The 17,129-nt window shown below is 41.8% G+C and overlaps 1 protein-coding gene across 3 annotated transcripts in view; it reads left to right on the forward strand.

The window, feature by feature from the left end:
- PLA2G12B (phospholipase A2 group XIIB) overlaps positions 1-17,129 on the forward strand; it is a 24,866-nt gene that overhangs the window by 3,435 nt on the left and 4,302 nt on the right. For 2 of the 3 annotated variants that reach the window (XM_017854576.1, XM_017854577.1), the window contains exons 2-3: positions 9,034-9,122; positions 10,421-10,586. In XM_017854576.1, coding sequence (XP_017710065.1) covers positions 9,034-9,122; positions 10,421-10,586 — 255 coding nt within the window. The remainder of the gene's footprint in view (positions 1-9,033; positions 9,123-10,420; positions 10,587-17,129) is intronic. The other variant, XM_017854578.1, reaches the window with a different exon arrangement.

A 17,129-nucleotide genomic window follows, 5' to 3' on the forward strand; every position in this document is an offset into this window, starting at 1 on the left:
AAAAAAAAAAAAAAAAAAAGGACTCTGTACCAATGCAAACAAGATTTCCTTGAGAATCGTTTCCAAAATGTAGATACCCTTTTCTACCTCCAGAGATTCTGATGCAGTAGGTCTGTGGAGGGACCTTAGAACTGCACTTTTTTTTTTTTTGAGATAGAGTCTCACTGTATCGCCCAGGCTGGAGTGCACCACCACTACGCCCAGCTAATTTTTTGTATTTTTAGTAGAGATGGGGTTTCACCGTGAGCCAGGATGGTCTCGATCTCCTGATCTCATGATCCACCCTCCTCGGCCTCCCAAAGTGCTGGGATTACAGATGTGAGCCACCTCGCCTGGCTGGAACTGCACTTTTAATGGGTAGTCTTTGAACCAGACTTTGAGAAATAAGCATAGTAATGGAAAAATCACGGATTTGAATTTAGGGGAAAATATCCCATTGCTGGTGACCTTGGGTGAGTTATCTGACTCTCTCAACCTTAGTTTCCTCAAATATGTAAAAATAATGTTACTAATACCCACCTTGCAAAGGTGTTGTGAGAATTAAAGATAATATACATAAAGAATCAGTAGTATATAGAGAGCATGGTAGGTACCAAACAAATTTTATAAACGTTATGCGAAAGACAGTCTAGTGAACAGGTTAATTGCATTCAGATTCTTCCAGTTCTCTTTCAACATAAAAATGAAAAATCCCAGAAATCCCAGTGGCTGGACAACAGCCTCTCAGCTTCTGGAAGAAGTCCCTCGAGGGAACAACGACTGGAGAGTTGTCTGCCTCACGAAGGTCTCTGGAGCTGGGTCAATGGAGCAGAGTTTCTATGATGATGCTGTTCATGCTTTCACGCTTTAATAAAAGATCCTGAAAATAAAAGATCCTGAAAATGAATTTCTTCCTGGATTTAGTTCCAAGAGTAAAAGTATCTTAAAAGTTTCTTTAACCATCAGTCTATTGTAATCCCAGCACTTTGGGAGGCTGAGGCAAGTGGATCATTTGAAGTCAGGAGTTTGAGACCAGCCTGGCCAACATGGTGAAACCCCATCTCTACTAAAATACAAAATTAGCCAAGTGTGGTGGCGTGACCTGTAATCCCAGCTACTTGGGAGGCTGAGGCAGGAGAATCACTTGAACCTGGGAGGCGGAGGTTGCAGTGAGCCGAGATCATGCCATTGCATTCCAGCCTGGACGACAGAGCGAGATTAAGTTTCAAAAATAAACAAATACATAAATAAAAATAAATATCAGTCTATTTTTTAAAGAGAATTTTATCTGAAGTTTTACAGCAAAATTTTATAAACCTGTGAGTTTGTATCTTTTTCCAGGGAAATAACTCACAGACTTCATCAGATTCTCCAGGGGATCCAGAGCCCAAAAAAAGAAAACAGCCACTGGCTTAGAGGCAAACAGATTATTCTTGTTTTTGGGTGACTGACCTCCTAGTCTGCTGGGGACTCAGGAGTAGGGGAGATGCTCCTGGGATGTGGGACTTTCAGTACTAACACTGGGATGGTGCCAGGCAAACCAGGGCAAGTTGGTCACCCTACCTTATGCAGTAACTTAATCTGTTTTCGCAACTGAAATATAGAGTTCTTCTCTTCAGGAGAATTGCCTCTGTCCTGCTGTGTTCCATTGATGTATGAGTCATGTTGCATCTGAGTGTTTCTGCAAGGAAGGAAGACGTACTTTTCTTTCTTTTTTTTTCTGGAATTTTGTTTTTCTTGAGATGGAGTCTCCCTCTGTCACCCAGGCTGGAGTGCAGTGGCACCATCTCGGCTCTCTGCAATCTCCACCTTCTGGGTTCAAGTGATTCTCCTGCCTCAGCCTCCTGGTGTAGCTGGGATTACAGGCATGTGCCACCACGCCCAGCTACTTTGTATTTTTAGTAGTAACGGGATTTCACCATGTTGGCCAGGCTGGTCTCGAACTCATGACCTCAGGTGATCCCCCTGCTGGGCTTCCTAAAGTGCTGGGATTACAGGTGTGAACCACCGCTCCCCGCCTGGAAATTATTTTTTCTCATGTTTGAGACAGCTTGTTGGGGTTGTTGATGAAGCCATGCCTATAATAGTTTAGTAAATACTCTTATTATTCATTTGGCATCATTATCTGTTCTTTATAACAATACAACATTAATAGAAAAATCATACTATGAAGTGGAAAATTGTAAAACAAATGACAAAGACATAATATGTATACTACAAAAAGGTTCTTACGAACTGTGAAGAAATAGACGAAAGGTCTAAAAGAAAAATGAGCAAAGAATGGAAATAGGCAATTGACAGAAAAGAAAAACTAAATGGTTTGCATACAAATAATATGGTTGAATTCAGTATTGATCGGGGCCTACAAATTAAAGTAACGAGATGCCACTTTTAGCCAACAGAGTGGCAAAATTTAAAAGAAGAGTGATAAGAACTATTGCTGCCAGAGAGGAAAAAATCACTCCCATGAATTTCTTTTGGAAATATAAATGTTAATCCTTTTTTTAATGTTGATTTTTAAGTTCTGGGGTACATGTGCAGGATGTGCAGTTTGGTTACACAGGCAAATGTGTGCCACAGTGGTTTGCTACAGATGTACCTTTCAATAAAGTGTACTCACTCCCTGCCAGCACCTCCCGGGGAACCAGCCGGGTGGAGAGGACGGACGCACCCTCCTGAGAAGGCAAAACTCTTGCCCTGAGACACAAAGCCCTGAAAGTTTGTGCTGCTCTTTCCAGTGACAGAGATAAAAGGGTGGGCTCAGGAGGCAGTGTCCACCACTGGCAGGCAGAGCTCTTGGATTCTTGGCTAACTCTCCTCAATCTCCCTCCAGTTTGTCTTTTAAGACTTTCATGGTATTCCACTTTATTCAGAAGCTTTTAAGTTTTATAAGATCAAATCTGTCAGTCTCTTTCTTTATGGCTTCTGAATTTTATGTCTTGATTAGAAAACCATCTTCACATCAAGATTAGAACAGTCTTCTGCTGTTTTTTTCTGTGAAAGCAGCCATAGCTACATCGTGAGTGTGGCTGTGTTCCAATAAAACTTTTTTTATGAACACTAAAATATGAATTTGAACAGGATCAAGTTGTCGGCCTCTCACTCCTATAAACAGCTCCAGCCAGAAAATAAAACATCTGTGGATATGATACATTATGAATGCCTAGACTTAAAACATCAACCATAAGCTCCTCAAACGATAATTTGAGGATATGGTATCCTTGAATGATTTCAGTTTCTGCCTAGACTGAAACCATTACCTTTTGTCTTAGAACTTATACTTTCCGCTTCATTTCTAAACAGAATTTCTGCAGTTAACATAAAACAGTAAATAAAATAAAAATAACCATCATCAGCTGCAGGCTGGATAGGAATTCCATTCCGGTATCTTTCAAACTAGAATAGCAGAGTTTTATCTTCTGTGAGTTATCAAGGGCAAAAAGGCAGAGGGTAACCCAAGAAACTGAGCCAAGTCTGTAGCGAATGCCATCTTCAGCAAAGTTGTGAAAAAGATGTTTCATTCTCTGGCTAGGCGCGGTGGCTCACGCCTGTAACCTTGGCACTTTGGGAGGCCGAGGAGGGCAGATCACTTAAGGTCAGGTGTTCAAGACTAGCCTGGACAACATGGCGAAACCCTGTCTCTACTAAAAATACAACAACTTAGCCAGGCGTGGTGGCAGGCACCTGTAATCCCAGCTACTCCAGAGGCTGAGGCAGGAGAATGGCTTGAACCCAGGAGGCGGAGGTTGCAGTGAGCTGAGATGCTGTCTTGAGTGTGGGGCCACCATGATGAGACTAGTGTCCTTGTAAGAAGAGAAAGAGAAAGAAGAGAAGACAAGGCCATCTGCAAGCTGGAAAGAAGGCCCTCACCAGACATGGAATGCACTGGCATCCTGATTTTGGAATTCCCAGCCTTCAGCACTGTGAGGAATAAATTTCTGCTGTGTAAGCCATCCAGTCTATGGTATTTTTGTTATAGCATCCAAACTGCCTGAGACAGAGAATGACTGCTGAGTGGGCACAAGGTCTACCTTGGGGGTGATGAAAATGTTTTTGAACTAGTTAAAGGTGATGGTTGTACAACATTGTGAATATATTTAATTGCACACTTTAAGATGGTTAATTTTATGTTATCTGAATTTCACCTCAATAAGGAAAAGAAGGCTGGATGCTGTGGCTCATGCCTATAATCTCAGGCCTTTGGAAAGCCAAGATAGGTGGATAGCTTCAGTCTGGGAATTCAAGACTAGCTTGGGCAATATAGCAAAACCCCATCTCCACAAAAAAATACAAAAATTAGCCAGGTGCAGTGATAGCACTTGTAGTCCCAGCTACTAGGGAGGCTGAGGTGGGAGGCTTGCTTGGGCCTGGGAGATCGAGGCTGTAGTGTGCGAAGATCACACCACTGCACTCCAGCCTGGGTGACAGAGTGAGAGACCCTGTTTCAAAAAAATAAAAGAAAAAAAGAAAATGAAAAGAGGCAGGGCACAGTGGCTCATGCCTGTAATTCTAGCAGCTCATTAACCTGAGGTTGGAGAGCTGCTTGCGCCTAGGAGTTTAAGACCAGCCTGGGCAACATAGCAAGACCCCATCCCTATAAAAAAATTTACAAGTTAGCCATGCATGATGGCATGCACCTGCAGTCATAGCTACGTAGACAGCTGAGGCAGGAGGATCACTTGAACCAGGGAGTGTGAAGCTGCAGTGAGTTATGATTGTGCCACTGCACTCCAACCTGGGTGACACAGCGAGACCCCATCTCTTAAAAAAGAAGAAGAAGAAGAAGAAAAAAACAAATAAATAGTTACACCATCAAAAAAGTGAAAAGACAACCCACAGAATGGGAGAAAATATTTGCAGAGTTGACAAGGCACTTGCTTCCAAAATACATAAAGAACACGTACAACTCAATAGTAAAAAGATAAATAACTCAATTATAGAGTAGGTAGAGGCTTTAAAAAGACATTTTCCAAAAGAATTTATATGAATGGCCGATAGCACATGAAAAGATGCTCAACATAACCGTTAGAGAGATGCAAATCAAAGCTACCGTGAAGCGCCGCCTCACTCCCGCCAGGATGGCTACAACAAAAAAGACAGACAATAGCTAGTGTTAGTGAGGACGTGGAGAAACTGGAACCCTCATGCATTGCTGGTGGGAATGTGGTGCAGCCACTTTGGAAAACAGTGTGGCAATTCCTTAAAATGTTCAACAGAGTTACCATATGACCCAGCAATCCTATGGAGGATGGAGAAATGAAACACATGTCCACACAAAAACCTGTCTACAAATATTAGTAGCAGTATTATTCATAATAGCTAAAGGGTGAAAACAGCGCAAATGTCTACTAACCGATGAATGGGTAAACAAAATGTGGTATGTCTACACAATGGAAGGTTTTTCTGGCAATAAAAATAACTTAAGTACTGATACATACTACAACATGTATGAAACGAGAAAACATTATGCTAAGTGAAAGAAGCCAGACACTAAAGGCCACCTGTTGTATGATTTAACTCATGTGAAGGAGTTGCCTAGGGCTGGGGGTAGGGAGATGGGAGTGGTGACTAATGGGTACGGGGTTTCTTTTTGAGATTATAATGTTCTAAAATTAGATTATGGTGTTGACTGGACAACTCTGTGGATATGCCAAAACCATTGAATCGTACACATTAAATGAGTGAATGTATATGATATATGAATTATAACTCAATAAAGCTGTCATAGAAAAAATATAACAAAGAGATTAAAATCATAATGGGAGGCCAGGCAAGGTGGCTCACACCTGTAATCCCAGCACTTTGGGAGGCCAAGGTGGGTGGATCACTTGAGGCCAGGAGTTCGAAACCAGCTTGGTCAACATAGTGAAACCCCATCTCTAACAAAAATACAAAAAGTAGCTGGGTGTGGTGGTGTGCGCCTGTAACCCCAGCTACTCAGGAGGCTGAGGCAGAAGAATCACTTGAACTTGGGAGGCAGAGACTACAGTGAGCCAAGATTGCACCACTGCACTCCAGCTTGGGCGACAGAGTGAGATTCCGTCTCAAAAAAAAAGAAAAAAAAAATCCTAATGGCAACTGAAACAGTTATATATTATTGAGCAACAAGGTACCTCGAAGCTTAGCAGCTTACAGTAGCAAAGATTATATCACACAGTTGCTAAGGGTCAGGGATCCTGGAGTGGCTTTGCTGGGCAATTCTGGGTCAGTTTCTCATAAGGTTGAGGTCATGTTGCCCAGCTGATGCTGCCATCTCTGGAGATTCAGCTGGGGCTGGAGGATCTCTTGTTAAATTCATGTGGCTATTGGCAGGAGGTTTTAGTTATTTGCCAGATGGGTCTTTCCATGGGACTGTTCATGACATAACTTCCCCTAGAGTGAATGGTGAGAGAGGGAGAGTAAGAGCCCAAGACAGAAATTGTGGTCTTTTATAGCTTAGTCTTAGGAGGAACACACCTCCACGTCTGCAGTATTATCTTGGTCACAAAGACCACTCCTGGGACTATATACAAGGAGGTGAATACCAGGAGGTGGGGATCATTGGAAGTCATCTTGGACCACAATGTTATAACCACATGTATCACAGCAACAAATACCCAAAGTGTGGCAGAAACTGCTTAGTGTCCCCTAATATCCATTCTTCCTCTTTTCTACAGTATCAAGCCCCTCTTTCCACATTTTAGCTGGGTTCATGGCTGCCCACTTCATTTTCTAGCCCACCTTTGCAACCAGATTTTGCCATTTGATTAAGGTCTGGCCAGAGGGAAGTATGAGGAAGTGACGTGTATAACATTCTGGAGTGTGTTTACTGAAGAGAGGGGCTGGACCCTTCCAACTCCTCCCGTCCTGTTACAGGTAATATGGATGTTGGCTGAAGCGCCATCTTAGACCATGAGAACCAGGGCTACACTCTAGAGCTGGTAGAGTAGAAAGCTGGAAGCAGCCTGGGTTCTAGGAAAGTGCAGATTTACTATACCAGAGGCATGAGTCTTAGCTCCGGATTTTTATGAGATATTCAATCTTGTTTAAGGATCTGAATAATATAGGTATATAGAAAGTATAATACACATATGGAGAAAATTGCAGTGCTCTGTTGAATGACATACAGGCAGACATAAGTAAACAGAGAACTATACCGTGTCTGTATTTGGGAAGACTGAGTATCCTAAGAAAGGCAGCTGTCTCCAAATCTATACATTCAATGGATTTTTCAATAAAACTCTTGACCATCTTTCTTATAGAATTTACTAAGTTGGTTCTACAAATTCAAAAAAATTGCAAAATTCTTTGTGAGAGTAAAGGTCCAAGCATAATCAAGACAAGTTTGCAGAATGATACAAAGTGAGGGCTTTAAAACTTAAACTTAGTGTCTAAAAGTTAAAACAAAATGATGAGTGCAAAGAGGCTTCAACAGCACCCTGAACCTGTACTTTAACTGTCACATTTAATTAAAAAAAAAAATGTATAGCAAGTTTGGCAAATGTTAACATTTATTATGTTTGTGCATTTGGTACGAGTTGTTTGTTTCTCTGACTTTTCAACAGTTTTGAAATATTTCATAATACGAAATAATTAAAAATAAATACCTGGTAGGAGAATATTGAAGGAAGGAAGGAAGGAAAGAATGAATGAATGAATGAACGAAAGAAAGAAAAGAAAAAAAGAAGCAGAAGAAGAAAAGGAAGGAAGGAGAAGAAGGAGGAGGAGGAGGAGAAGAAGAAGGAAGAAGAGAAAGAGAGAAAGAAAGAAAGAAAGAAAGAAAGAAAGAAAGAAAGAAAGAAAGAAAAAAAGAAAGAAAGAAAGAAAGAAAAGAAAAGAAAGAAAGAGAAAGAAAGAAAGAAAGAAAGAGAAAGAAAGAAAGAGTGTCTTATGCCTTACTCTAAGGTCTTGTATCTCCTAAAAAGAGGCAGAGATGTGGTGAAGGAGCATGGGTTTTGGAGACAAACAGGAAATCTGACTTTATATCCTATTTCCCCCACTTTTTCTATGATGTTAGGCAAGTCATGCGACCTCTTAGCTCGAGTTTCTCATCTGGATAATGGGATAAAATACCCACTGCAGATGGCTGTCCTGAGGTCATCTCAGGTCAAGGTTATCTTTACCTGTGGGCACTGCCGTTGATACAACTGATTAAAGCTTCTCTCTACACATTTGAAAGATCATAAAAAACAGAAATTCAAAGCTGTTCAGATCATTTCTGCTTACTTCTATGAAATAAGTGCCTAAGATATCACATCGGGGTGATTTCTTTGCTCTTTGCTCAATCATGCTCTAGGTTTATGGAATCTTGCTTGAATTTCCTGCAAGTTAAAACCCTTTTGTGGTGTTGTTACAATTCTGATTCCTTAAGTGTACGATCAAGTTGTGTTCCGTTTGTTCTTTGAGTGGTGTATGGTCTTGCAGTGGTTAAGGAATGAGGAAGCTTGAGCTTTAGTTGGGTTTTGCCATGGCCCTTATCTTCAAGGTTATGCATTTAAAAAACATTAGAAATGTCAGTAAATAAGTGCTCACTGGGTGCGGTGGCTCACGCCTGTAATCCCAGCACTTTGGGAGGCCGAGGCAGGTGGATCACTTGAGGTCAGGAGTTCGAGACCAACCTGGCCAACATGGTGAAACCCTGTCTCTTCTAAAATTACAAAAATTAGCTGGGCATGGTGGCACATACCTGTAATCCCAGCTACTTGGGAGGCTGAGGCAGGAGAATTGCTTGAACTCAGGAGGCAGAGGTTGCAGTAAGCCAAGATCACACCACTGTACTCCAGCCTGGGTGACAGAGAGAGAACCTGTCTCAAAAAAAAAAAAAAACAAAAAAACAAACAAACAAACAAAAAAAACCTCATGAGATTTTTTGAGATTAGGAGAAAAAGTCAAAGTCATCTGAAAGTCGTTATTCTTCTGTGACATCACCATCATCATCACCTGATTTGGATGTGAGGAACAGTGACTTTTAAAGAAAAAGTGAAATATGCTTTTAGAAAATTTTCATTTGATGAATGTTCCCAAATGCTTGATTTCTAAATATTTCTTCTTGCTTTCCTTTCTTCCTCCTGCAAGGAAAGGCACCGATGCCCAGACCTGGCTACAAGCCCCAAGAGCCCAACGGCTGCGGCTCCTATTTCCTGGGTCTCAAGGTACCAGAAAGTGTATGTACTGCCAGCATTACCTTCTTGGTTGATTGGTTTTGACTGAGAGCAATCCTAGAGTTATCCTTGATGGAAGTGATTGTTTCTGGAAAAAAGTTGAGCAATACAATTAAGTATTTTAAATTGGATATGAGGGAGAGAATTTTCAAAGAAGATATGTGATTTCCTTTTCCCAGGGACAGCTGTCCCTCAGATAAACCCTTGGTAGTGGATCAGAACTTTGAAATCACCACTGAAAATGTCAGCTGAGACTTAGGACATCACAACATAACTTAATTTGAGATAGATCTGACAGGTTTGACTTATTGAAATTAGTGGACCATTCCAGTGACGTGCCGGAGCCAGCTGGTGCTGGCCAGTGAGAGCTGATTGTTGCATATTGTCATGACTTTTGCAAGCAGCTGACTTCATGTTAGTAGTGCCAAACTGGCTATGTTTGGAGTGCTGACATCATAGAAATCTGCAAACACACAAACATACCCCATGCCCAGCTAATTTTTGTATTTTTGGTAGAAACGGGGGTTTCACCATGTTGGCCAGGGTGGTCTCGAACTCCTGACCTCAAGTGATCCACCCACCTCGGCCTCCCAAAGGTGACTGGGATTACAGTCATGAGCCACCACGCCCAGACACATGTGGCATTTTATGAACTTAGTTACACAGTTTATGCCACTACATTTACAGTTGTTTATAGGTTGCTTAGTAAGCATGGGTGTGTGTGAGATGTTGTGTTTTAACTACAGCCCTCTTGTGATCAGGAGCTGTGTGTTCTATACCCACTCTACTTTCCAACACATCCACACACACTCACACATACACACCCTTAAAATAGTGCTGTCTGGGATGCTGGTGATCTCTTGATGAACTGAGGCTGAATTTTTTTATACTTCTTAGCCGTAGAATCCTTTGCTCACACAAAATCTCATATGGGAATGTTAAGTGTTAATTACATTTACAAGCCCTGTGGCTCTGCTCTCTTGACTACCCTTCTGGTCTCTATTTTCATTACTGTAAGCTGCCTCTGGATTTTAAAATTATTAACATCTAAAAAAAAAAAAAAAAAGGTGAAAAATGGGCCAGAATCGTTTATTGAACTAATAACTAAGTGACAATGAAAACTTTTAATCCTATGACTGTTGGCATTTTACTGAGTCATTGGTGTTTCTGAATTGATCGGGATATGCAATAGAAATGTGAGAACCAGCTAGTTAATAACAAGGTGGGCAAGGTTGCCTAAGGTCCTTAGTCTAAACGTGGCATTTCTTCCCCTTCTTTTCCCTTCCTTCCCTTTTCCCCAGATGGACTTGGGCATTCCAGCAATGACCAAGTGCTGCAACCAGCTGGACGTCTGCTATGACACGTGCGGTGCCAACAAATATCGCTGTGATGCAAAATTCCGATGGTGTCTCCACTCCATCTGCTCTGACCTTAAGCGGAGTCTGGGCTTTGTCTCCAAAGTGGAAGGTAGGTATCTCAATGGCATGTACAGTGCACAGGGAGTTTTGTTCCTGTTTTCACACCGAGATATAGCCAGAACCCCTTGAGTCAAAGAGATCATCAGAGCTAACTGAATATTCTTGACAGAACACTGTGGCTGAGCAAGAAATGGTGAAGGAAAGATTCTGGGCACTCCTTCACTAAAGTTCTTGCTGTCCTGCCCGCGAGCTGCTGGCACCACTCCTGAAGGTAAACGACTACACCAAAGCCTTCCCAGAAAAAATAAAAATCTATCATTTAAGGCTGGAGAAGGAATTGCCCAACTGGCTTGGATTATCCATTCCACTGTTAAATAATTTTCCATATCAGGAATTCTTCCTTATAGGACCACATGGTTTGGCTTAAGCCTTTTTTGTGTGTTTGTTTTGTTTTCAGTCAGGGTAGGAATTCAAAAAACTTTTTCTGTGTAAAGATCTCCATACACTTGAGGACAATTATTTTATTTAAAATTAAAAAAAATTTTTTTGAGACAGAATCTCATTCCGTCACCCAGGCTGGAGTGCAGTGGTGTGATTTTGGCTCACTACAACCTCTGTTTCCGGGTTCAGGTGATTCCTGTGCCTCAGCCTCCCATGTAGCTGGGATTATAGGCATGTGCCACCATGCCCAGCTGATTTTTGTATTTTTAGTAGAGATGGGGGTCTCGCCATGTCACCCGGGCTGGCCTCGAACTCCTGAACTCAAGCGATCTGCCTGCCTCAGCCTCCCAAAGTGCTGGGATTACAGGCGTGAGCCACCATGCCCAGCAAGGATAGTTATTTTAAACAACTGCTTTGCTACCTAGTTTCTAGCACTGACTATTTCTTTTTCCTAATTTACTTAGGAAGTTTTTACTCTCTCAGTTTCTGAAGCCAGGATATTGCATCCAGGTGTGAATTAGCATTTTCTATTTTTAGAAGACAAGAGTTGAAATGCAGGCTGATAAAGAGCTGGCTCCACACCACAGACAGTGTCTGCAGTAAAGAGAATTTTGGATCTTTTCATAGATCAATGTCTAGAGTGCAGTCTGGAGGTGAAGGTGTGAGGGCTTGGAAATGTGAATAATTCAGTGTGCCCTATGAAAGGGAGTATCATTCTATTTTGTTTCTACAGAGGGTGAAAAAGTACCTGCTGCTAATCTATGGTCAGGTCAAGTTACTTTCTGCAAGCAATGTCCCATTGATTCATTCTCTCAAATATCTCTTTCATATCCCACTTGCCTGGTTACTGCAAATTAACCCAGTCTCTGTGTCCCATCTAATTGATGGTCACCATTGGGACCAGATATGCCACACAAATCTGATCATCTTGACCCCCTGTGTAAATCATTCAGTACATTCCTCCTTGTGGATTAAATCCACACTCCTCAGTATGCCGTACATAGCCCTTTCTGATTCAGCCCTAGCCTTCCTCCCCACCATCATCTTGGGCATTCCTGGTCTCTCTCCTGACTCCTGCCTCAGTGGGCTCAGAACTGTCCCTTCGTAGATTCTACAAAGAGTGTTTCCAACCTGGTGAATCAAAACACAGGTTCCATTCTGTGAGATGAATCCACACATCACAAAGCACTTTCACAGATAGCTTGTTTCTAATTCATTTTTTGCATGTTATTCGATTTTTCCTTATAGGCCTCAATGGTCTCAGAAATAACCCTTCTCAGATTCTACAGAAAGAGTGTTTCGAACCTGGTGAATCAAAACACAGGTTCCTTTCTGTAAGATGAATCCACACATCACAATGCATTTTCAGATAGCTTGCTTCTAGTTTTTATCGCGGGATATTAGATGTTTTTCTTATAGCCCTCAATGGGCTGAGAAATGTCCCTTTGTAGATTCTACAAAAAGCATGTTTCCAACCTGGTGAATCAAAACACAGGTTCCATTCTGTGAGATGAATCCACCCATCATACAGCATTTTCAAAGATTGCTTATTTCTCATTTTTATCACAGAATATTCTATTTTTCCTTATGGGCCTCAGTAGGCTCAGAAATGTCTCTTTGTAGATTCTGCACAGAGTGTTTCCAACCTGGTGAATCAAACTACTTGGGTAGATGGCCCATTCCTTTCTGCCCCTGTGTGAAACACACTAATCATTCATTTTTTGTTGTTGTTGAAACAGATTTATTGTTACAATTCACACACGATACAATTCTCCCATTTAAATGCTTTTAAATATGTTCACAGAGTTATGCAGTCAATCCCACAGTCAATTTTAGAACACATTCATCACCCTGAAAAGGAACCCCAGGGCCATTAACAGTCTCTCCCCAAACTCCCCCTGCCCAGCTTGAGGAAATCATGAATCTACTTTCTACCTCTAGAACTGCCTATTCTGGACATTTCATATAAATGGAATCATACAATATATGGTTTTCTGTGACTGACTTACTTCACTTGGCAAGGTTTATCCATGTTGTAGAATGTATCAGTATTCCATTCCTTTTTATTGCTGAATAATACTCCATTGTATGGCTGTAACGTATTTTCTTTTTTTTTCTTTTTTTTTTTAAATTCTACTTTAAGTTCTAGGGTACGTGTGCACAAAGTGCAGGTTTGTTACATATGTATACACGTGCCATGTTGGTGTGCTGCACCCACTAACTCGTCATTTACATTAGGTATATCTCCTAATGCTATCCCTCCCCCATCCCTCCACCCCACAACAGGCCCTGGTGTGTGATGTTCCCCACACTGTGTCCAAGTGTTCTCATTGTTCAATTCTCAACTATGAGTGAGACCATGCGGTGTTTCGTTTTCTGGCCTTGTGATAGTTTGCTCAGAATGATGGTTTCCAGCTTCATTCATGTCCCTACAAAGGACATGAACTCATCCTTTTTACGGATGCGTAGTATTCCATGGTGTATATGTGCCACATTTTCTTAATCCAGTCTATCATCAATGGACATTTGGGTTGGTTCCAAGTCTTTGCTATTGTGAATAGTGCCGCAATAAACATACGTGTGCATGTGTCTTTATAGTACCATGACTTACAATCCTTTGGGTATATACCCAGTAATGGGATGGCTGAACCAAATGGTATTTCTAGTTGTAGATCCTTGAGGAATTGCCACACTGTCTTCCACAATGATTGAACTGGTTTACAGTCCCAACAACAATGTAAAAGTGTTTCTATTTCTCCACATCCTCTCCAGCACCTGTTGTTTCCTGACTTTTTAATGATCGCCATTCTAACTGGTGTGAGATGGTATCTCATTGTGGTTTTGATTTGCATTTCTCTGATGACCAGTGATGATGAGCATTTTTTCATGTGTCTGTTGGCTGCATAAATGTCATCTTTTGAGAAGTGTATGTTTATATCCTTCGCCCACTTTTTGATGGAGTTGTTTGATTTTTTCTTGTAAATTTGTTTGAGTTCTTTGTAGATTCTGGATATTAGCCCTTTGTCAGATGGGTAGATTGTAAAAATTTTCTCCCATTCTGTAGGTTGCCGTTGCTCCTTTCCACATTTAGTGCTTCCTTCAGGTGCTCTTGTAAGGCAGGCCAGGTGGTGACAAAATCTCTCAGCATTTGCTTGTCTGTAAAGGATTTTATTTCTCCTTCACTTATGAAGCTTAGTTTGGCTGGATATAAAATTCTGGGTTGAAATTCTTTTCTTTAAGAATGTTGAGTATTGGCCCCCACCCTCTTCTGGCTTGTAGGGTTTCTGCCAAGAGATCCGTTGTTAGTCTGATGGGCTTCCCTTTGTTTTGTGGGTAACCCGACCTTTCTCTCTGGCTGCCCTTAATATTTTTTCCTTCATTTCAACTTTGGTGAATCTGACAATTATGTGTCTTGGAGTTGCTCTTCTCCAGGAGTATCTTTATGACATTCTCTGTATTTCCTGAATTCAAATGTTGGCCTGCCTTGCTAGGTTGGGGAAGTTCTCCTGGATAATATCCTGAAGAGTGTTTTCCAACTTGGTTCCATTCTCCCCATCACTTTCAGATATACCAATCAAACATAGATTTGGTGTTTTCACATAGTCACATATTTCTTGGAGGCTTTGTTCATTTGTTTTTACTCTTTTTTCTCTAAACTTCTCACTTCATTTCATTAATTTGATCTTCAGTCACTGATACCCTTTCTTCCACTTGATCGAATTGGCTACTGAAGCTTGTGCATGCATCATATAGTTCTCATGCCATGGTTTTCAACTCCAACCGGTGGTTTAAGGTCTTCTCTATGCTGTTTATTCTAGTTAGCCATTCGTCTATTCTTTTTTCAAGGTTTTTAGCTTCTTTGCGATGGGTTCAAACATCCTCCTTTAGCTTGGAGAAGTTTGTTATTACCAGTTGTCTGAAGCCTTCTTCTCTCAACTCGTTAAAATCATTCTCCATCCAGCTTTGTTCTGTTGCTGGTGAGGAACTGCATTCCTTTGGAGGAGAAGTGGTGCTCTGATGTTTAGAATTTTCAGCTTTTCTGTTCTGGTTTCTCCCCATCTTTATAGTTTTATCTACCTTTGGTCTTTGATGACGGTGACATACAGATGGGGTTTTGGTGTGGATGTCCTTTGTTTGTTAGTTTTCCTTCTAACAGTCAGGCCCCTCAGCTGCAGGTCTGTTGGAGTTTGCTGGAGGTCCACTCCAGACCCTGTCTGCCTGGGTATCACCAGCGGAGGCTGCAGAACAGCAAATACTGCAGAACGGCAAATGTTCCTGCCTGATCCTTCCTCTGGAAGCTTCATCTCAGAGGGGCACCCAGCTGTATGAGATGTCTGTCGGCTCCTACTGGGAGGTGTCTCCCAGTTAGGCTACTCAGGGGTCAGGGACCCACTTGTGGAGGCAGTCTGTCCATTCTCAGATCTCAAACTCCATGCTGGGGGAACCACTACTCTCTTCAAAGCTGTCAGACAGGGATGTTTAAATCTGCAGAAGTTTCTGCTGCCTTTTATTCAGTTATGCCCTGCCCCGAGAGGTGGAGTCTACAGAGGCAGGCAGGCCTCCTTGTGCTGCAGTGGCCTCCACCCAGTTCGAGATTCCCAGCAGCTTTGTTTACCTACTCAAGCCTCAGCAATGGTGACATCCCTCCCCAGCCTCGCTGTCCCCTTGCAGTTTGATCTCAGACTGCTGTGCTAGTGGTGAGCGAGGCTCCGTGGGCGTGGGACCCTCTGAGCTAGGTGCAGGATATAATCTGGTATGCTTTTTGCTAAGACCATTGAAAAAGTGCAGTATTAGGGTGGGAGTGTCCTGATTTTCCAGGTACCATCTGTCACGGCTTCCTTTGGCTAGGAAAGGGAATTCCCTGACCCCTTACGCTTCCCGGGTGAGGCGATGCTTCGGCTCACACTCCGTGGGCTGCATCCACTGTCCAACAAGCCCCAGTGAGATAAACCTGGTACCTCAGTTGGAAATGCAGTTGGAAATGCAGAAATCACCCGTCTTCTGCATCACTCACGCTGGGAGCTGTAGACTGGGGCTGTTACTATTTGGCCATCTTGGAACCTCCCTCAACATATTTTCTTTATCCATTCATCAATTGATGGACATTTGTGTTGTTTCTACCCTCTGGCTATTATGAATAATACTGCTATGAACACATGTATGCACAAATTTTTGTGGAAACATATGTTTTCATTTCTTTTGGGTATGTATCTAGGAGAGGAATTGCTAGGTTAAATGGTAACTCTATGTTTAACATTTTGAAGAGCTGCCAAACTGTTTTCCAAAGTGGCCACACCATTTTGCATTCCCACCAGCAAATTGTGAAGGCTCAGGCTCTTCCACATCCTCACCATCATTTGTCATTATCTGTCTTTTTAATTATAGACCCTACTCCCTGTGAAGTTGTATCTCATGGTGATTTTAATTTGCATTTCCCTGACAATTACTGATATTGGGCATCTCTTTAGGTGCTTATTGGCCATTGTATATATACTTGGATGTCTATTAGGATTCTTTATCTCTTTTTAAATTGTGTTGTCTTTTTATTATTGAATTGTAAGAGTTCTTTATATTTTCAAGTCCTTTATCAGATATATGATTAGCAGATATTTTCTCCCCCCTTTTTTTTTTGTTTTTTTCCCCTTACTTTCTTGATGGTATTATTTGCAGCACAGAAGTTTCAAATTCTAAGTCCAATTTATCTATTTTTTTAATCTGTTCTTTTGTCATTTGTACTTTTGGTGTCATACGTAGTAATGCTTTGCCTAACCCGAGGTCACAAAGATTTACTCATGTTTTCTTCTAAGAGTTTCATTGTTGTAGCTCTTAACATTTAGGTCTGTGATTCATTTTGAATTAATATTCGTATATGGTGTAAGAAAAAGGTCCAGGCCAGGCTCAGTGGCTCAAGCCTGTAATCCCAGCACTTTGGGAGGCCGAGACGGGCGGATCACGAGGTCAGGAGATCGAGAACATCCTGGCTGGCACGGTGAAACCCTGTCTCTACTAAAAAATACATAAAACTAGCCGGGCGAGGTGGTGGGCGCCTGTAGTTCCAGCTACTAGGGAGGCTGAGGCAGGAGAATAGTGTGAACCCGGGAGGTGGAGCTTGCAGTGAGCTGAGATCCGGCCACTGCACTCCAGCCTGGGC

This window comes from Rhinopithecus bieti, unplaced genomic scaffold (assembly GCF_001698545.2).
Source record: "Rhinopithecus bieti isolate Rb0 unplaced genomic scaffold, ASM169854v2 scaffold_36008, whole genome shotgun sequence".
NCBI classification, from domain to species: domain Eukaryota; kingdom Metazoa; phylum Chordata; class Mammalia; order Primates; family Cercopithecidae; genus Rhinopithecus; species Rhinopithecus bieti.